We start from the raw sequence: 21,191 nt of genomic DNA, 5'->3' as shown, positions 1-21,191 counted from the left end.
TTGGTTTCCTCCCTATGAGGTCACCTTGAGCTGCCTGGGTTCAAGACACCTTGCCCTGTAAAATGTTCTTGGGTCAGGTTTCTGTTACTCTCTCTCCCTTTCTTCAGGCCTTGGGGGTGTTGATGCCCCTGCAGCTATGGGCTCTGAGCTGGTTCCTGCAGTATCACTTGTAGTTCTCTCACACCCTCTCATACCTGAGAGTACTAGTATTTTTCTATGATTTCTATGAGTTTTGGGAATGTCAACATTTATTTATTTATTTATTTGAGATGAGATCTCACTATGTTGCCCAGGCTGGTATTGAACTTGTGAGCTCAAGTGATCCTCTCGTCTTGGCCTCCCAAAGTGCTAGGATTACAGGCATGAGCCACCACACCCGGCCCCTCAAAAATAATTTATAAGTAGCATCTTTATTAATTCAAATGTTTTGCTGTAGAGCTGCTTGAAAACAATATATTGAACATCACTCCTAGTTTTCCTTGTTTACTTTGTTACAATGAGAAAAGCAAGATTACAGTTTGTGATGTCTTAACTATTAGAATCTAAATCTGTAAGGTCCAAAGTAACAAATACCATTATAATTACATAGTTATTCAACCAAAATTAATGACTGTTTCTTGTATACCCCCTATGGGCTAGATACTATTCTCAAGGCTGAGGAAACCGCGGTGGCCAAGCAAGATGAGGCATTTGCCCTCCTGCAATTTACTATCCTAATCCAGGTACCTTGGTAATCTAGTATATACCCGAGAACCGCCAAATATTAATACATGGCACAAACACTGTTCTTTTGAAACTGTGAAATTATTCAGAGAAAAACATCTTAAGCAATAAATTAAAATGATAAGGGAGCTGTTAATGACACCCTTACAGATAGCATCCAGAGATAGCTATGTGATGACCTCTCTGGCCGCAAAGTCCCAGAAGCTGGAAGCTGGGACCACCCAACTCCCATCTGCTCCTGTATTCCTACTCCAGCCTCTGAGCTTAATTTGGCTCCCAGGCCAGGGAAATGTAAGGACTACAGGGTCCAGAGCCTTGTGGCTCTGCATTAATAAAAGCGTTTACTGCTGGCCCAGTTGTGACCTTTTATCTTGTAGCAAGTGACCATTTAGGCCATATGTCACCAAGTCCTGCTTGCCATCCCAGTTCCAGGAATATATCCCCCATGTTATGTCTCCACCCCTGGCATTCGCTCGTTACTGCTTCGTTTTCCCTCTAATCTGTTAGTTATCTGAGCTTGGGACTATCTTGCCTGAATTTCCGCACTGCCAGTCCTGTGGCTGGATTCTCACTTCCTGCGCTCACACTTCTCTCAGGAAGACCATCTGCCCAGATCTGATGCTAGATTCATGCTTGCTACAGCCTGCCCACTCAAACCACAAATGTCTTCCTGTTGCCTCCAGAAAATATGTAGGAGATGGAATCAACAAATGTGGGGGATATGAAATCTGAAATAGGATGATTTTGAAGATCGTGGCTTGGTTGACTGAAGGAATGATGGTTTCATCAGTGAGGTTGGAAACAGGGGAGGAGGAGCAGGCTTGCTAGGAAAGGTGACAGTTCAGTTTTAGACGTGTAGAATTTGAGGTGCCTGCAGGATCTCCAGGAGATATCCAGTGGAGAGTTGGATGCATGGCTTGGGAACTCAGGAAATGGTGTTACATTTGCACAAATATTTCTGTGCACACACACACACACACACACATATTCAGGCATATCCACAAACAACATTTTTAAAACTAAAATTCTGGCCGGGTGCAGTGCCTTATGCCTGTAATCCCAGCACTTTGGGAGGCCGAGGTGGGCCGATCATGAGGTCAGGAGATCGAGACCATCCTGGCTAATACGGTGAAACCCCATCTCTACCAAAAATGCAAAAAAAAAAAATTAGCCAGGCATGATGGCAGGTACTTGTAGTCCCAGCTACTCGGGAGGCTGAGGCAGGAGAATGGCATAAACCTGGGAGGCGGAGCTTGCATTGAGCTGAGATGGCACCACTGCCCTCCAGCCTGGGTGACAGAGCGAGACTCCATCTCAAAAACAAAACAAAACAAAAACCTAAAATTCTGCCAGTGATCAAGATTTCTGTATTTCTATACTTACATATAGCTGGAAAGACCACTGAGCAAACCACAGTTCTTTTCTCATTATGCAAATCTGTGCGTGTTGTTAATCAACAGTTCTTCATTTCAGCATTAATGTGGAAAGTCTTAACCACTCTTAAATTTGTCTAAAGTCAGTAAGGTCAAATGTTGAATAAATATTCAATGAGGAGTATTACAGGTCAATGCTTCTAGCCTGAAAATTAATCAATCTGGGTCTGGTTTGGGCTTTACATAGGGTTTGTGGTTGTTTAAATATATTCTACCTGCCAATTAGCAATTTTTATTTTACACTCCCACATTCAAAAGATGATATATTGAATAGTCAAGAGGAATTAAAAATATAATACAATATTTTATTCTACCATAAGAAACTAAATCAATACAAGAAACTCTGGTGAAGAAAGCTTATGCCCCTACCACATTTTGGGGGTATATGCTCCTTTAACGGCGCACTCATAATTCCCGTTATAGTTAATGGGAGCTGCGTGTGTGTGTTATCAAGAGCACAGGCTTACTGTCTCTATCAGAAAATGATTCCTTTTGTGTTGATCTCCCAGCTGTGTTTTCATTCTACCTTTTAAAACCATTACACCTAACGGAGTTTTTTTGAGTGCATTATCAGTAACTTTAAGAAGCCATCATTATCTCCTCTCTCTTAACCACATAATAGGGGGTAGGAAAGTGAGAGTGCAGTATATACACCATGCTGAGTAGAAGGAACTTGCCTTGAATTTTTGAGCCCCTCAGCCTATTTTCTGTAATGCTCAGTGGCGAATCACTCTTAAGTGCTCCATCATTCACTAGGATATGTGCTTCATGCCAAAGGTTACCAGATTACAAAAGTATTCTAGGCTCAGAAGGGACTCATAATTCACCATCACCTTATTTTGACACTAAGAGAGAAAATATGTGCATCAAGACAAGTAGAGGAAATAATGAAAAAAAAACCTATATTAAGTTAACAATGCAGCAAACACTCCAAAGGGAAAAATACAGACTAGAACAATAATAAGGATAATAGAAAAGTAATGCTGTTAAATTATCAGAGACTTGCTGGTCAGCTCATGAACACTCCCCTGAGTGAAGATAGTTTCTTAAAGAGCTTCTCTTAGACATGAGAGGAAATGGGAAAGTTAAGATAGTTTCCAAAGTTGGAAGAAAATATTTTCTCATGCCAATGTTTCTAAAAGAGTCAAATACCTTTCCTGAAGGTGAAGTGGAAATATTTAGAAAAAAATTAAAAACACAAGTGACTCAGGAAGAGCTGTTAACATGCAAAGAATGAACAATCTCAAGATTCCACAGGCAATCTGATAGAAACCTCATGAACTTAACCAAAGGGAAATCTTAGAGGACCTCTGATTAAAATGTGGGAAAAATAATAATGATCTAATATTTATGAAAAGATCCTGGAAAATATGTTTTTTGCATGGTAAGAAGGTGACAAGAATGTATGTATTAAATTTTATACATGTCATTTTAGCAAAGTTATAAACCAATCAAGTGACATTTACACAAGAACACTAAAAGTATAATTACTAGAAAGCTTCATGCATTGCTATGGGGCCACAACTTTCTTTTCACAACATATTAAAAACTTGTATGATGAGGATGTATATAACAAGGTTGTCAACAAATGGCTATAAATGTTCTAGCTGATTACTTGGGACTTACTAGAGTTCCTGGAATATTTTGAGATGCCTGAACTGCTGGGTAGCAGAATACATTTTTAACCCCTTCAAACTCCTTCCTCTTCCAATTTGGTGTCTGCTACATCTTTTTGATGTTTTATACATTTGTTTAAGTCCCATGGTTTAATAGCTACTTTTTTCTTAACTATTTTTTGAATATAACATACATACAATAAAAAGGACCCATGTTAAGGGTAGAGGTCAATGAATGTTTTACAGATATGTAAATGTGTGTAACCCCCACCAGACGAAGAAATGAAACATTCCCAGCACCGCAGAAACCTCCCCATATCCCTTGCCATCAATACCCCTATACCTCAATAGCCACTATTCTGACATTTCATTAGAGTAGTTTTACCTGCTTTTGCATTCCATATAAATGAAATCCTGCATCATGTCAATATATTAATTGTATTAAAATTTTGCAAACATTGGCATATTGAATTCAAGTGTAAATCCAGATATGAATTTGTTCAACAAATTCATCTGTATATATATTTCTACTCTCTCCTACAAACCATTATAAGAAGTTTTAAAATGCAAATTCTCCCCTTCAAAAACACCCTGAAGCACTAATGCTTATTAGGACTCCTCCCTAGCCCTTCCAACTTAAAAAGCAGGAAGACATAGTAGTTCGAACTATGTAATGTCCAGGGTACAGTCTTTCTAATCAGTGCTGATAATGGGTTTCTTCAAAAAAGTGTTAAAAATAAAACAACAAAAAAGTGGGGGGTTTTTAGTTATGTATTTCATATCTTAAAACATTTTTAAAAATTTATTTAAGCAACAGGATGTCACTTTGTCACCCAGGCTGGAGTGCAATGGTGTGATTATAGTTCACTGCAGCCTTAAATTCCTGGATTCAAGCAAACCTCCCGCCCTCAGCCTCCCAAGTCGCTGGGCCTACAAGCGAGTGCCATCATATTTAGCTAATTTTAAAATTTTTTATATAAATGGGGTTTTGCCACCTTGCCCAGGCTGGTCTCGAACTCCTGGGCTCAAGTGATCCTCTCACCTTGGCCTCCCCAAGTGATCCGCCCACCTTGGCCTCCCAAAGTGCTGGGATTACAGGCATGAGCCACTCTACCCGCTCAAAAGCTACGTTATCCAGCCAGTATATTTAGTGATTTTCAGTGGGAAGAGGTATCTAGTATGCTTTATTGCTGTAGAAGTCTCACATAATGTTAACATTTCTCCAATCCATCTACTTTTCTTAATTCTCACTGATGATGCATTAGTTCATGCATTTATAATTGCTGGCTCTACCCAAATTCTTCCAGTTGCATTCCCTGCTTCCAGTCTCTACCTTACCTCTTTTCTCCACCTCTCATCCCTCTAGGCAAGCTGTATCAATAAGGGTCTCAACAAGAAACAGAATTCACAAGACAGTTCATATGAAAATACTTTAATGAAAGGACGAGTTACAGAGGGGTGAGCGGGTAGTAGGGGAACAAACATGAGATGATGAGGCACTCAGAGACTAGCTACAGAGGAGGTGTTCGAGAGATAAAAGGAGAACATAAAATCACCAGAGAGCCCGGGGAAAACTAGAGTCATGGAGAAAGAGCCATCTGGCAGGTACTATAGTCATGAAGGAATGAAGGTATTGCTGGACATCTGACACTCAAAGAAGGAAGGAGCAAGGAAGAGATGCCCCAATTTCCCTTTCTACCCACCTTCTGATATCCTTGCCTTGGCCTTCTTTATGTCCAACCACAAGGCAGTCCTTAAAGAAACTGAGGTCAACCCTCAGAGGCATAGAGCTTAGCAAAGAAGGGCAGGAAATGAATCTGGGGGGCAAAGAAAATAACCAGCACATTAGTCTTTCTCCAGACTACTTCGAAAGGTCAGTTATCTAAAATGCAAACCTTATCATACCGTGCACCTGCTTAAAATCTATCAGTGGATTCACATCATCTGTAGGATTAAATCTAAACTGGGATATGCGACTTTGCCCCTGCTTATGGCTTCATTCCCCAGTTCCTGTCTTAGCCTATGGCCATTGTGAATTATTTCCAAATTCACCAGCATTCTATGCTCTCACACCTCTGTCCTTTGTCCATATTCTTTTCTCTTCCCAAGGCACCTTTCTGCATCTTCTCTGCTTGGCTAACTTCTTCTACTCAACCTTTGAGAATCAAAGACTTAGCTCTAGAATCACCTCCTTCCAAAAGTTTCCTGAAAAGTTTTTCCAGGTGTTTCTATGACTTCCTTATATAATCCCATCATTATACAGATGATCCTTGAGTTATGTCCTGATAAACCCATTTTAAGTCAAAAATATATGTTGAAAATGCATTTTACTCTAGTAAGCCCATTGTAATGAGAAAAAAATCATAAGTTAAACCATCAGTCAGGAACCATCCATACTTAGTTAAGCGAGTGTCCTGTCTTTCTCCGTTAAGAAGAAGGATGTGCATTTTTTTGTTTTTTTTTTTTTTGTTTGTTTGTTTTTTGAGGCAGGGTCTTGCTCTGTCTCCCAGGCTGGAATGCAATCGTGCAATCTCAGCTCACTATAACCTCCGCCTCCTGGGCGCAAGCCATCCTCCTGCCTCAGCCTCATGAGTAGCTGGGACTACAGACGCACACCACGCACCCTGCTAATTTTTCTATTTTTTGTAGAGACGGGGTTTCACCGTGTTGCCCAGGCTGGTCTCTAACTCCTGAGCTCAGGTGATGTGCCCGCCTCGGCCTCCCAAAGTGCTGGGATTACAGGTGTAAGCCACTGCGCCCGGTCCATTTTAGCTCTTAATACAACACCCATCACCATTGCTGGCACATGGTAGGCAATCAATAATAATTTTTTTTCAAATTAATAAATGAAAACTATTAGGAAAGAAGTAAAAAAAAAAACATAGTTCTTTGAATGTTAGGTTATCGGGAAAAGCTGTGGAAAGCCAAGGATTTTCTTTCTCAAATTCATTTTTAGAAAATTTTTTTCTACACAAAAGACCACAGACAAGGCAGAGAAAGATAAGAAAAAGACCACAAACCCAAGGACTTGGAATCTGAATCATAAAGGTTCATTCTAGACTTGGGCAATATCTAGAACTTCTAGAACAATCAGTTTTCTAGAACATAGGAAAGATACTGCCTTGGTGTTAACTTTAACTCCTGCCAAATAATGCTTTAAATTATTTAAACTTTAAAAAGGTGTGTCAACGCATACATTGCAGGTAAATTCATGTTCCAGTAAGTTTTGTTTTCTTTGTATGTTAAAAATCTAACTATGGAAAACATTCTAGCTTGGTTTGAGAGTCTAATCGTACAAAATGCTTTATTTCCTAAAATCGTTTTGAGAGAAAACCAAAATGCTACCACACTGCAACAAAATACTAAAAAATTATTTGCTATGTCAGTTGACATATTTTTATTTAGATTTTGCCTAAGATGCCACATGAAGCCTATATAAGGCATTTTTTCCCTAAAACTTATGTATGTATGTACATATATATATATATATATGTTTTACTTCCTAAAAAGTCTACTTCACGCCTTCACCAAATGTGCAGCAGCGTGATTCACAGGTTCACCACTGGAAAATAGCCCTTCTTAAAATTCCGCCAATGTTAGGTCAAAGATCTTACACTATAACACATACTACACTGTGAGCACGGATCAACAGACGAGAATACTTTATACAGAAGCTTCTCGACGGAAGAAGGCCTTGGAGTGGGAAACCTAAAGGAGGGGACACACTACATGTCCCAGCACACCTTGCGACGCCCAGCGACCACAATTCCCATAATGCACTGCTTGTCGCACGCAGGTTTTCCTTGTTGCCGGGGCTTGTAGTTCTTCTCGGTCGTGTCAGTTTGTAAGGCGAGGGCGGAAGTTGGATTCATTGCCTGAGAATATTAGGCGTAGTTTTCCAGTTTTTGGCAAAGCGGCAATATTTAAGGCCCCTGGGTTGGCTGGGTTCTTTGTTTTATCTAGCGGCTTCTGCTTTACAACAGGTAAGTCACGGAGGGGCTACAGTTCCTCGCAGCAAGGCCCCACCTTTTATTTCTGGGAGCGACCTCGTTCTGGTGAGGGTATTTGTCCCTAAGCTCTCGCCGTAGCAGCCGCCGCCCATCCCTCTTTGTGTGCTTTGGAAAGCCGCGGAGCTGGTGGTGGCTACAGTTGGTGTTGGGGGCTTAGGCGAGGGACGATATCGGGAAGTTGCAGGCGGGAGGACTCTTCCCCATCCAGTCACCTGACAGGTGGGTTGACTGTTCTTCCCTCAAGGCCTCCCTGCCTGTGTTCCACGTCGCAACTCGAAGGGCGGCTTGGCAGTTCCTGCTGACATCCCCGCCCGGCCCGGCTTTGGGGAGGAAAAGCGGGGAGACCTGGGTGCGGTGACTCATTGCGGCCCGGCGAGAGGAGTCCACTCCTTTCCCTTCTCGACCCTCCAGAGGCGGCCTGGGGAGCCTTGAGGCTTGTTCGGCGCTCACTGGCTTCTTCTCCTGGACGCCCTGCCCTGGACCGCGCCCTCCTGGCCGTGACCCCAGGGGAGAGTGATTCGTTTTCGCCTTGCCCCATTTTACAAATTAAGGCCATCTCTACTTGCCTTGATAGTGTCTCCCCTCAGCTTATGTGTGATGGAAGGTCCCCGAACATGGAGGTTCTAGCACAAAACTCTAGAGACTTTCTCTTCTCTTGAGTTTTAAGAACGTGAACATGTCAGTCATGGAGGTAGGCTCTGGCTTCTGTGAGGGTGAGAGGATTGGTCAGCTATAGTTCAAGTGTTCTAGACTTTGTTGTTGGGCTTTAACTAAAAATAAGCTTATTTTAATATCAGTTAGTGTTGGTATATCTATTTTACAGTTGACGTTGAACAAAAAATAATGTGCCTAGCGTAGCATACAGTTACGCATGGAAGTTCTCCTCACCAGCCGTTTGTATGGAGCTGTTTAGAGGTGTAGAAAGGGTGGAATAAGAAACACGGTCTCTTGCTTTTAGTTTGTTCAAACAAATCTTGGAAGATATTGTGTATATATTTCAGGTCTGCCATGTCAACTTTTCATCCTTTTCGTATGCTTGAAAATTATCAATTCGCTTGCCAGTCTTAATGGAGTTTAGTAGCTGAAATTTCCTTTATCCACTTGTTAGTAGGTGAACTTCTCCTCTTGACTGACCTTTATTCAGATTTAACAATTGTGCTTTTAAAGAGATTTCTCTTAAACTCTGGAAATACAGTTTTCCAGAGGTTATTCTCCTAGTTTTCTTATCTAAAGCATTTAATATTTCACTTGTACAGAGACATTGAAAGAGATTGATCATTAGGCGATAAATCAATCATGTGGAGAAGGTAACGAGTTCCTGGCTCCTGCCTTATGCTCAGCTGCTAGGCTACTTAAAAAAAAAAAAATCCTAATTCATTTCTTCTTCCTAAAACTCAAGCTGAAGTAGTGTTTATGCAATTGGTTTTTGAAGCTCAGTTTGTAATTCTGTCTACCGTATCCATTATTCATTAGCCAGTGTTAATTGTAGTGTTAAGGTCATTCTGGTGGATGTTGTGAAGGCAACAAAAATAACTAAAAAACAGTCCCTGATTTCAAGTACATTACAATCTAATAGGGAACATTTCAGGTATGTCCACAAATAATTGTACTAAAAGTGCCATCAGAGGTATAGGTAAGGTGTTATTGTGGAGAAATATAGTCATTTGATTTGATAGCTAATGATGGTAACTCCTGCGTTTTGGTTGTCTTTAGTATTACTACAGCACTTTTAGAACTTACGGGAATTTTCAGTTTGACCTATTGTTTTTTATCAAGTTTCTATGAATGCAATAGAATTGGTAATAGTTTTGATCTGTGTCATATAGCGTAAGAGCTTCTAAATGCCAAACCATGTCCTCTGTTTTAAGAGCCAGTTTCGACCTTTATCATGGGTACCTAATATATTGTCATCAAAAACTTTGAGACATTGTGTTCAGTTTGTGTATGCAAACATTAAAGTGCTTACTATGGGCTGGCTTCTATGCTCAGCTCTAGGTAATATTATATATATGTTTGTTTATACATTTTTTAAGTCTTAGTAATAATATATATGCTTCCTTTATTTTATCTTTAAAAGTTTATTTTTTAGAGACGCTCTGTTGCCCAAGCTGGAATGCAGTGGCATGATCACGGCTCACTGCAGCCTTGACTTCCTGGGCTCCAGCAATCCTTCCAAGTAGTTGGGACTACAGGCACATGCCACCATGCCGCCTAAGTTTTTATTTTTCTTTCCTTTTTTTTTTTTTTTTTTTTTAGATATGGGATCTTGCTATGTTGCCCAGGCTGGTCTCAAACTCATGGCCTGAAGCAGCCCTCCCACTTTAGCCTCCCAAAGTAAGCTACTGCCCAGCCCCATTATTTTAAAAGTAAGGTTTTTGTGCTTTTTTGAGATAGCATTGAACTATATGGCCTTTTGGGACAGTTCTCTTCTTGGAACACTAGTTTTTTCAACTGCTGCTTTTACTAACATAATGATTACATGTTTCTAAGGTCACAAACATGTCAGACAAAAGTGAATTAAAGGCTGAGTTGGAACGTAAGAAGCAGCGACTGGCCCAAATCAGAGAGGAAAAGAAGAGAAAAGAAGAAGAAAGGAAAAAAAAAGAAGTATGTTTGATTTTTTTCTTAAATAAACAACATAAAGTAATTGGGTTTTATTTCACATATTTATATATTTACATATAGGTTGGTGCAAAAGTAATCGTGGTTAAAAGTAATGGAAAAATTGTGATTACTTTTGCACAAACGTAATAATTTCAGGATAGTTAAAAATCTAGCCGTTCTGACTGCAGACCTAGCACTATAAGTGAATCTTACTTTAAAGAAGCAAGATATGTGAAAATGACAAAACTGATAAAATATGATTTTTAAAAACAATTTCATATAGATTGATGCATTTCTAAAATTTGATTTATAAAAGTTCAATTTAATATTCTAGGAATATATTTATTATAAAGTAAGATACATCTGTATTTTTTTTTGTTTTGGAGTGTTTTTTTTTTTGAGACAGGGTCTCACTGTGTCACTCAGACTGGAGTGCAGTGGTGTGAGCACAACTCACTACAGCCTCAACCTCTCCTGACTCAGGTGATCCTTCCACTTCAGCCTCTGGGGTAGCTGGGACTACAGGCGCATGTCACTATGCTAGGCTAATTTTTGTATTTTTTTTTAGACGAGGTTTTGCCATGTTACCCAGGCTGGTCTTGAACTCCTGAACTCAAGCAGTCCTCCTGCCTAGGCTTCCCAAAGTGTTGGGATTACAGGCGCGAGTCACTGCACTCAGCCAAGACGTCTATATTATAATAGCTCATAAATATGGTGTATATATATATATATATATCGTAACTTAGTTTGGACTTTGAATTTATCTGAATATTTTGCTAGTCTGAACTGCTAATTTGTCAGAATGGATGATATTAATGGCAAATGAAATATACATAGTAGATGATTTAATTGACTAAGGGATTTGTTCTTATCTCTTATGAGTTAGTTATTGAAATATTTTTACCGAGTAGTAGGTTTGATGGTACCATAAAGGTGGACCAGGTACTTCTTTTGATTTTTTGTGTCAAAAATATGCATCACATTATATACAGCAAATGTACATTGACCCTGAGCTGGAGACATTTTACTTGTTCCTGCATTGAAATATATTTTTATCCCTATGGAAACTCTGTGTACTTTTACTACAGATATGTTTTAAATAGCTACTGTAAGGAAGTTTTTCCTGTGTGTCTTTAGGACCAAGTTTTTATATGCGGTAGCCTAAATCATAGCCAAGACTGTCAGAAATCTCTTGGGGACTAAGAGAAAAATAAGTAGTAGAAAAGTTGAAGTTACAATTTATGTGCAGCATTACTATGATGCTGTTAAGGCCTGTAATTGAAGAATTGGCTAATTTATTCTGAACCTTTCTGTGATACATTATAAGAGGGTTGGAGCTTTACATTAGCTATTAGATTAAAAGGTGACTGGTAGAAGCATGATTCAGGTTGGCAGAGCTATTCCACAATAATATTTATAGCCCTGAACATTTCCGTGCTGAGAGCAAATTTCATTTTTGTTTTCTAATGATGGCCATAACTGGCAAAAATGGCTTCTAAAGGATATCTATTGCATGATTTATACCTAATTTAAAGCTTGTAAAACTATTGAGTCACACAGACCAATGGGAAAAAAATAAAGTTTATAAAAATGTTACAAGAGATAATATAGTGGTATTAAACTGTGAGTCTATTAATATATTTTTATCAACAGTGAAGCATCAGCTTGATATTACAACCTGTTTTGTTATTTTGATTAATTTTTCTGATGACTTTTAAGTCAAAATGGTATAGAATATTGTGGCTAACAAAATTCACTCCAGACAATGTCTGAGTAATAGTTGTCTAGGTGGCATAGGGATTTGAGATTTACATAAAAAAAACTTTTTCTTGGAAAGCTTACATTTTACTTGAGATGTCTTGGATGATCTGAGAGTATTGAGGTTTATCTAGTTTATCCAGAAGATTGTGCCAAAACTATAAATATCTGAGATAAAAGCTGGCAAAAATTTTCATAACAAAATGTTTTGTGCTATGCAGAAGTGAGTTTAATTTTACAAAACCCAATCCTAAATAAAATGAAGACTTTATACAGAAGTTTGTGATACTCTTTTTCAACAAATCATATTGTCATTTACTTAAAATTTGTTACCTCTTAAATAATTACACTTTAATTTTTTCATTGTATGTGATATTGTATCTAACCTTTTGTGCCACTTGGGGGAAGTTGTCTATTATTCCTGACCATAGACAGCAATTTCATACTGTCGTTAATTTGAAGTTGACTGTACTTCTTGAATTTGTCTGTTAGGAAAATTTTTGTGGAAACTCCTTGATTACATATAAAGATAGAGCAGTTTAGTACATATCATTTGGAGGTTATTTACTAGAACTCTATTGAGAATGGTTTTCATTTAATGACTATAAAAAGAACTTAACCTGTACTCAAAACTAAGTTCATGCCTTAAAAGTATATAGTGTTAGCATATTATTTAAAACATTTTTGCAAACAAATTTTTCATACTATATGTAAACTTAAGTTTTTAACCTAAACATTTTAGACTGATCAGAAGAAGGAAGCTGTTGCTCCTGTGCAAGAAGAATCAGATCTTGAAAAAAAAAGAAGAGAAGCTGAAGCATTGCTTCAAAGCATGGGGCTAACTCCAGAATCCCCCATTGGTAAGGTTAAGAATATATCCATTTATAAGAGATAGGCATAGATTCTGTTCAGCTCAGACATAGCTGAGTGGGTTGACTTGATATATTTTACATATTTTTCTTGTGTCTCTAAAATTATTAATCTTATAATTTATTTGGAATTGTCTTTTTTTCAGATATGCTAGTACATGGTTATTTTGTTTGTTCAAAAGAGCTGCAAGAGTAATTATTAACATATACTGAACTACCAATTGACTTCTCTTATTAAATCAGTAATTTATTTCAACAAACATTTATTAAGCAAGTTTTATGTGCCATACTGTGTTAAGCTCAAAGATAACTAGGATTCCTGATCTGAACTCTATATTCATTTCTGGAGATTAGAGAGAGATACAATCAGACTTATATTGTTAGTATGCAAAATATATTAGTATTCAAAGGTACAGGAGTGGAAGGATAAGCTTATAGCCTTCTGCTGTTAATGCTAATAAGGGAGATAATTTTGTAGCTTATTTTTGCAGTGATTTGACTTAATCTTATTATTTTTCTGGGTTATTCATTTTGATAACTGTACTAGACCAAAAAAGCTGAAAAAGTAGAGGTACACGGGACAATCTAGTTACACATCAGGGACAAATGCCTACTTAAAATAGTTCTGTGCTGGGTGCTGTTACATAGTATTTTAGTTTAACATGGCCTTTATCCTTTAGAGACCTAACATTTTAGGGCTAGTCAGTGGGCTAATTTTATCTAGTGCAGGAGACAAATACTGGAGATTGTAAATGCTCTATGCTTGTTGTGAAACTGCAACATAACTGTCCTTAGACCTGATATTTCTAAAAGGTTTCAAGATGAAAAGGCTGGCTACTCTCATGGTCAGCTTCATTGTTATTTCTTTCAGCTCATTTTCCTTTTCTTGTAGAATTTGAAGACTGAAGTATATTAATTTTATGTATTTATTCAATAAGCTTATGTTGAATATGCAATTTTAAAAGTAAATGAATCAGAACACTTACTTTCTTATAACTAAACCAAGTTGTTTGTTAGCCTTTGTTTGAGTTACCTTTTTTTTCCGTGCATTGGCTTTTGTTTTTCTCCTATAGGATTTTTTTTCTTTTATGTTCTTCTTAAGACTTCAGTTTCACTGAACTCACTTGTTCATATTTCTTTCTTTTCTTTTTTGAGACTGAGTCTCACTCTCTCTCTCCCAGGCTGGAGTGCAGTAGCACAATCTCGGCTCACTGCAACCTCCACCTCCCGGGTTCAAGTGATTCTTCTGTCTCAGCCTCCTGAGTAGCTGGGACTACAGGCTTGCGCCACCATGCCAGCTAATTTTTGTACTTTTAGTAGAGACAGGGTTTCACCATATTGACTAGGCTGGTCTGGAACTCCTGACCTCATGATCCGCCCACCCCTAAAGTGTTCATATTTCTTAATTTATGGCCGGGTTAGTTCTTTGTGTTGCTATAAAGAAATACTGAGGCTGGGTAACTTGAAAAGAGGTGGCTGGGCGGGGTGGCTCACGCCTGTAATCCCAGCACTTTGGGAGGCTGAGGCGGGCGGATCACCTGAGGTCGAGAGTTCGAGACTAGCCTGACCAACATGGAGAAACCCCGTCTCTACTAAAAATACAAAATTAGGTGCGCGTGGGGGCGCATGCCTGTAATCCCAGCTACTCAGGAGGCTGAGGCAGGAGAATTGCTTGAACCTGGGAGGCAGAGGTTGTGGTGAGCTGAGATCTGGCCATTGCACTCCAGCCTGGGCAACAGGAGTGAAACTCCGTCTCAAAAAAAAAAGAAAAGAGGTTTAATTGGCTCACGGTTCTGCAAGCTTTACAGGAAGCATGGTGCTGGCTTCTTTTGGCAAGGCCTTAGGAAGCTTCCAATCATGGCAGAAGGCAAAGGGGCATCAGCATGTCTCATCCAGTGAGCAAGAGCAAGAGGTGGGGGGAGGTGCCACACAGTTTTAAACAAAACCATGAGGGATCCGCCTCCATGACCCAAACATCTCCCACTAGGCCCCACTTCCAACACTGGGGATTACATCTCAACAGGAGATTTGGAGGGGATGTCCAAACTGTATCAATGGCCCATCTCCATCATTAATTTTTGAAAGACCATTCTTTAGGGTTTGTGTATGTGTCCCTCATTTCTCATCTCTAATTCCATTCTCATTCCCACTAATGCATTAAGTGCCCACTTTTGCAGTTTTTTTTTTTTTTTTTTTTTTTTTTGAGACGGAGTCTTGCTCTGTCACCCAGGCTGGAGTGCAATGGCGTGATCTCAGCTCACTGCAACCTCTACCTCCTGGGTTCAAGCGATTCTCCTGCCTCAGCCTCCCAAGTAGCTGGGATTACAGGCACGTGCCACCACACCTGACTAATTTTTTGTATCTTTAGGAGAGACGGGCTTTTACCATGTTGGCCAGGCTGGTCTCGAACTCCTGACCTCATGATCCGCCCTCTTCAGCCTCCCAAAGTGCTTGGATTACAGGTGTTAGCCACCATGCCGGCCCACTTTTGAATTTTTAACATACATCTTTCAGATTATGCTCTGTTTTTCAAGGTTTCACATATCTCTGTGTATATATACTTTATATATATATAAATGGCATAGTGCTGTATGTCTTTTGTTTATTCCATGTTGCTATATACGTATTTAGTTATTTATTTCTAATATACAGTATCCTATTATGTACCACATTTTACTTATCCATTCCCCCAGTGCTATGCACTCAGTTTCCTTTTGTCTCTTTGCTTTACTATCATAAGCAATGCTGCAAAAAATATGTGTTTTTTCCCTTGAGGACTGTGGAATACTTTCTCTGGGGTGTATGCCCAAGAATTGACTTGCTATGTTATTGTATATAAGACTTAGCTTAATTAGGTTCTGCATGTCAGTCTCCAGAATGGCTACAAAGTTTACCCTCCCACTACCAGTGCATGAAAAAGTAACTGCTTTACCATATTCGCATCATGACTGGATACTATCCAGCTTTCTAATTTTTGCTAACTTGATGAGTATAAAGTGGTACACTAAAATGTTTTAATATACATTTATCTGATTACAGTGAGGTTGACCACCTCTTTATATATCTTTTAACCATTCAAGTTTTCCTTTCTGCGAATTGCATATTCATATCCTTCTCCCCATTTACAACGATTGAGGTTCTTTATCTTCTGATTTGTAGGCATTCTTTGTGTATTTTGTATATTTTAGGGAGGACTTTCGTCTGTTTTAGTCTTTTAAAAAACCCTTCTCCTAATCTGTTAACTGTTTATAATATTCTTCATTGAACAGAATCCTCTATTTTGATATGGTCAAATCCTTCATTTTGATATGGTCAAATCTAGCAATTACAGGCTAAGTATTCCTAATCCAAAAATTCAGCATTCAAAATGCCCCAAAATCTGAAACATTTTAAGCACCAAGATGACACTCAAAAGAAATACTGATTAGAGAATTTCAGATTTCAGATTTTTAAGTTAGGATACTGAACTGCTAGGTATAATGCAAATAGTCAAAAATCCAAAATAATCTATCACCTTTGGTCCCAAGCATTTTGGGTAAGGGATACTCAACCTGTATAACCCTTTTTTGTGTGTTTTTGGTCTTTTTTAAAAAGAAATCCTTTCCTACGTTGTGGATGCAAATATATTCTTCTGTGTTTTTCCTATTAATTCTTGTGTTTTTCCTATTAATTTTATAGTTTTACCCTTCACAAGGAGATATTTGGGGATCCAGCCTAATTTTTCTCTATATAATTAGCTAATTTTCTCAGTGCCGTTTATTAGTCTATCTTTTCCCCCACTGAAGTCTGATGCAAACTTTGTCATACAGTAAATTCCCATATATTTATGGACATTTCTGGGCTCTCTATTTTCACTATGAATCTATTTGTTTGATTCTACACAACCCAGTTTTAATTACTGCACCTTTGTATTATATTCTAATTTCTGATATAGAAAATCACCCCCTTTGTTCCTTTTACAAAATAGTCCTAGGTTCACAAACATTTTTCTTCCCCTCAAGAAATTTAGTTTGTTTCCCTCCAAAGTGTTGCTGTACCATACATACATTGCATTGCTATATGTTTTTTATTTTTTTAATTATTATTATTATTATTATTATTTTTGAGACAAGGTCTTGCTCTGTCACTTAGGCTGGAATACAGTGGTGCAACCATGGCTTGTTATAGCCTCAACCTCCCAGGCTCAAGCGATCCTCTCACCTCAGCCTCCCACGTAGCTGGGACCATAGGTGCACACCACCATGCCCAACTAATTTTTTTTTTTTTTTTTTTTTTTTTTTGTAGAGATGGGGGTCTCACTATGTTGCCAGGGCTGGCCTTGAACTCCTGGACTCAAGTGATCCTCCTGCCTTGGCCTCCCAACGTGCTGAGATTACAGGCATGAGCCACTACACCCTTCCTAATTTTTAAAAATCTAGAATATTCTCCACACACATACTACTTTTTCCCTCACGATATCTACTTGAAGAGGGCGGGCCAATTGGTTTGTAGACTGTCTCGCCTCCTGGGTTTGTCTGATGGCATTCTGACATTTAGCTTTTATCCCTTATATTTCCTTTAAACTGGAAGTTAGATTAAAAAGCTCAATTTTGATCTAATTTGAACTGTGCGTGTCACACCTGTCATCCCATTACTTTGGGATATAAGAGAGAAAGGGAGACGGAAGAAAGATATTTGGGAGGCTGAGGTGGGTGGATCACTTGAGCCCAGGAGTTCAAGACCAGCGTGGGCAACATGGCAAGACCCTGTCTCTACAAAAAAAAAAAAAAAAAAAATTAGCCAGGCATGATAGCAGGCACCTATAGTCCCAGCTACTGTGGAGGTTGAGGTGGGAGGATCAATTGAGTTTGCAAGGTCGAGGTACTGGCCATGATCGCACTACTGAACTCTAGCCTGAGCGATGCAGCAAGACCCTATCTCAAGAAAAGAAGCAGCAAGACCCTATCTCGAGAAAAGAAAAGAAAAGCTTGATTCACTTTAGGCTGAACTTTTTTGGCATGAAAATCTCATAAGTGATGTTGTGTCCTTCATATTGTATCATATCAGTAGCACATCTCTGGCTATTGAGCGATGCTAAGCTTGATTATTGGATTACAACTGTGATAACCTGATCTCTCCATCATAATTACCCCCTTGTGACTAATAGGTAATATCTGAGGGTGATACTTGGGCACTATGTGACTATTCATTTCTTTATCAGCCTTTTATCTGATGGTGTTAATACTCATCGATGATCCTCATCTAAGTTATTTGATTAGGAGTTGCAGCATTGTTTTTGTAATTCTGCCATTCTTTCTGCATTTATTGGCTAAAGCTCTTCTGTAAAGAGGAGCTTTCTCTCAATAACTAGGGGTTTTGGTTACGCTAAATGTTAGAAAAGCAGGAGACATGTTTACTTTTTTGCTTTAATTACTAATAGTCACCTCTAGGCATGGCAGATGATTTTTGCATGTATTTTATCTCTTTATTTTTTTGAGACAGGGTTTCACTTTGTCACCCATGCTGGAATGCAGTGGTGCGATTTTGGCTCCCTGCAACCTCTGCCTCCCAGGCTTCAGCAGTTCTCCCACTTCAGCCACCCGAGTAGCTAGGACTACAGGCACATGCTGCCACCACACCCCACTAATTTTTGAATTTTTAGTAGAAACAGGGTCTCGCAGGCCAGGCACGGTGGCTCACGCCTGTAATCCCAGCACTTTGGGAGGCCGAGGCAGGTGGATCACGAGGTCAGGAGATCGAGACCGTCCTGGCTAACATGGTGAAACCCCATCTCTACTAAAAATACAAAAAATTAGCCGTGCGTGGTGGTGGGCGCCTGTGGTCCTAGCTACTTGGGAGGCTGAGACAGGAGAATGGCGTCAACCCGGGAGGCGGAGCTTGCAGTGAGCCGAGATGGCGCCACTGCACTCCAGCCTGAGTGACAGAGCGAGACTCTGTCTCAAAAGAAAAGAAAAGAAACGGTCTCACCGTGCTGCCTAGTCTGGTCTTGAACTCCTGAGCTCAAGCAATCCACCCATCTCAGCCTCCCATAGTGTTAGGATTACTGGTGTGAGCCACCACTCCTGGCCTGCATGTATTTTAAAAATAGATTAGCTAGGCTGGGCATGGTGGCTCATGCCTGTAATCCCAGCACTTTGGGAGGCTGAGGCAGGCGGATCCTAAGGTCAGGAGTTTGAGACCAGCCTGGCCAAAATGGTGAAACCCCGTCTCTACTAAAAATACAAAAAAAATCAGCTGGGCGTGGTGGCAGGCGCCTTTAATCCCAGCTACTCTGGAGGGTGAGGCAGGAGAATCACTTGAAGCCAGGAGGCAGAGGTTGCAGTGAGCCGAGATCGCGCCATTGCACTCCAGCCTGGGCAACAGAGTGAGACTCCGTCTCAAAAAAAAAAAAAAGAAAAAGAAAAGATTAGCTAATATTTTATTGAGGGTTTTTTGTATATGTACTAATGAATGAAATTTGCCTTTGATTTTCTTGTACTGTCCATGTTCATTGGTCATCATGGTTGTGGTTTTAAAATAAATTGGTCAGTTTTTGCTTTTGCTATTTTGTAGAATAATTTATAAAAGATGCCTGTTTCTTAAAAGCTCGATAGATTTCCATTTTAAAACTGCCTTGATTATGACTTTTTTCTATAGAGAGTAGAGAGCAGGGGTTATTCATCATTTGGAGAGAGTGTGTGTGTGTGTGTGTGTGTGTGTGTGTGTGTGTATGTGTGTGTGTGGCAGCAGGCGGGGGTGCAGTTTAGAGACAGGGTCTCAGTCTGTGACCGAGACTGGAGTGCAGTGGTGTGATCTCAGCTCACTGTAGCTTCAGACTCCTGGGCTCAAGTCCTCCTGCCTCAGCCTCCTAAGTAGCTGGGACTACAGGCAGGTATCACCATGCCTGGCTAGTTTAAAAAAATTTTTTTGTATAGATGGGGTCTTGCTATGTTACCCAGGCTGGTTTCAAGCTCCTGGCCTCAAGTGATCCTCCCGCCTTGGCCTCCCTAACTGCTCAAGTTTTTTTAATGGTTATAGTCTCTTCAGATTTTCTATTTCGTCTTTTATCTGTTTTTTCTCCCTAAAACAACAATAAACATTTATTATCTCTTATAGTTTCTGCTGGTCAAGAATTGGGTAGCAGCTTAGCTAGGTAGTTCTGGCTTAGGTTCTCTCGCTGGGTCAAAGTCAAGATTTCAGTTAGAGCTTTAGTGATCTGAAGTCTTGACTGAGGCTCGAGGACTTGCTTTCATGGTGGTTCATTCACATGGCTGGCAAGTTGGTGTTGGTTGCTAGTGGGACAGCTGAGTTCCCATCCTTGTGGGCTACTCCACAGATCTACTTGAGTATCCTTGTAGCATGTTAGCTGGGTTCTCCCAGAGTGAGCAATCCAAGAGAAAAAGAGAGTCAGAATAAAACTGTCCTTTTTATGACTTAGATTTGGAAGTCACAAAGCATCACCTCTGCCACATTCTGCCCATTGGAAGAGAAACACTAAGTCCAGCCCACATTCACAGAGAATTTACTCATAAATCAAAGTCACAAATTTTTGAGGGATTTTCTGAGAGATTTCAACATTTAAAAAAACTGTAGCCTTATAAGTGATAAAAGGCATTTTAATAGAGTTTTAAGCAGGATAGTGTCTTAGATGGGTCACTAAACCAAACTACTGTAGAGATTAAAGACTGGCTTGTTTAATCGTAACTATAACCAGCTTTCAATTATCCTAGGTTTTTTTTTGTTTTTGTTTTTGTTTTTTTTGAGACGGAGTCTTGCTGTGTCGCCCAGGCTGGAGTACAGTGGCATGATCTTGGCTCACTGCAAGCTTCACCCGCTGGGTTCCCGCCATTCTCCTGCCTCAGCATCCAAAGTAGCTGGGACTACAGGCGCCCGCCACCACACCCAGCTAATTTTTTGTATTTTTGGTAGAGATGGGGTTTCACTGTGTTAGCCAGGATGGTCTCGATCTCCTGACCTCATGATCCGCCCGCCTCGGCCTCCCAAAGTGCTGGGATTACAAGTGTGAGCCACTGTGCCCGGCCAATTATCCTAGTTTTATAGCCTGTCTTAGGTGACTCTGATTTTTGAGAGTTGACTCTGAGAAAAGTTGGTTAAAATAAAAAATATGTCTTGATAAACCATTTGTAGCCAATAACAAACTGATTTTATTTTAATGGATTAGAACTCAAAAGCTTTTTG

The 21,191-nt window shown here is 39.6% G+C and overlaps 1 protein-coding gene across 10 annotated transcripts in view; it reads left to right on the top strand.

Moving 5' to 3' along the window:
• The first annotated feature begins 7,593 nt into the window (after nucleotides 1-7,593).
• DYNC1I2 (dynein cytoplasmic 1 intermediate chain 2) overlaps nucleotides 7,594-21,191 on the top strand; it is a 61,695-nt gene continuing 48,097 nt past the window's right edge. Inside the window, exons 1-3 of one of the 10 annotated variants that reach the window (XM_032755379.2) lie at nucleotides 7,594-7,755; nucleotides 10,273-10,389; nucleotides 12,887-13,004. In XM_032755379.2, the coding sequence (XP_032611270.1) occupies nucleotides 10,282-10,389; nucleotides 12,887-13,004 (226 nt within the window). In that variant the 5' untranslated portion in view covers nucleotides 7,594-7,755; nucleotides 10,273-10,281. Of the gene's footprint in view, nucleotides 7,756-7,841; nucleotides 8,002-8,374; nucleotides 8,474-10,272; nucleotides 10,390-12,886; nucleotides 13,005-21,191 lie in introns of those variants that run through there. The other 9 variants (XM_032755377.2, XM_058441190.1, XM_058441211.1 and 6 more) reach the window with 9 other exon arrangements.

Source organism: Hylobates moloch, unplaced genomic scaffold (genome assembly GCF_009828535.3).
Source record: "Hylobates moloch isolate HMO894 unplaced genomic scaffold, HMol_V3 SCAFFOLD_1, whole genome shotgun sequence".
In the NCBI taxonomy this organism is placed as follows: domain Eukaryota; kingdom Metazoa; phylum Chordata; class Mammalia; order Primates; family Hylobatidae; genus Hylobates; species Hylobates moloch.
The sequence above is the reverse complement of the archived record's forward strand: the minus strand, read 5'-3'. Positions and strand labels throughout refer to the sequence as shown.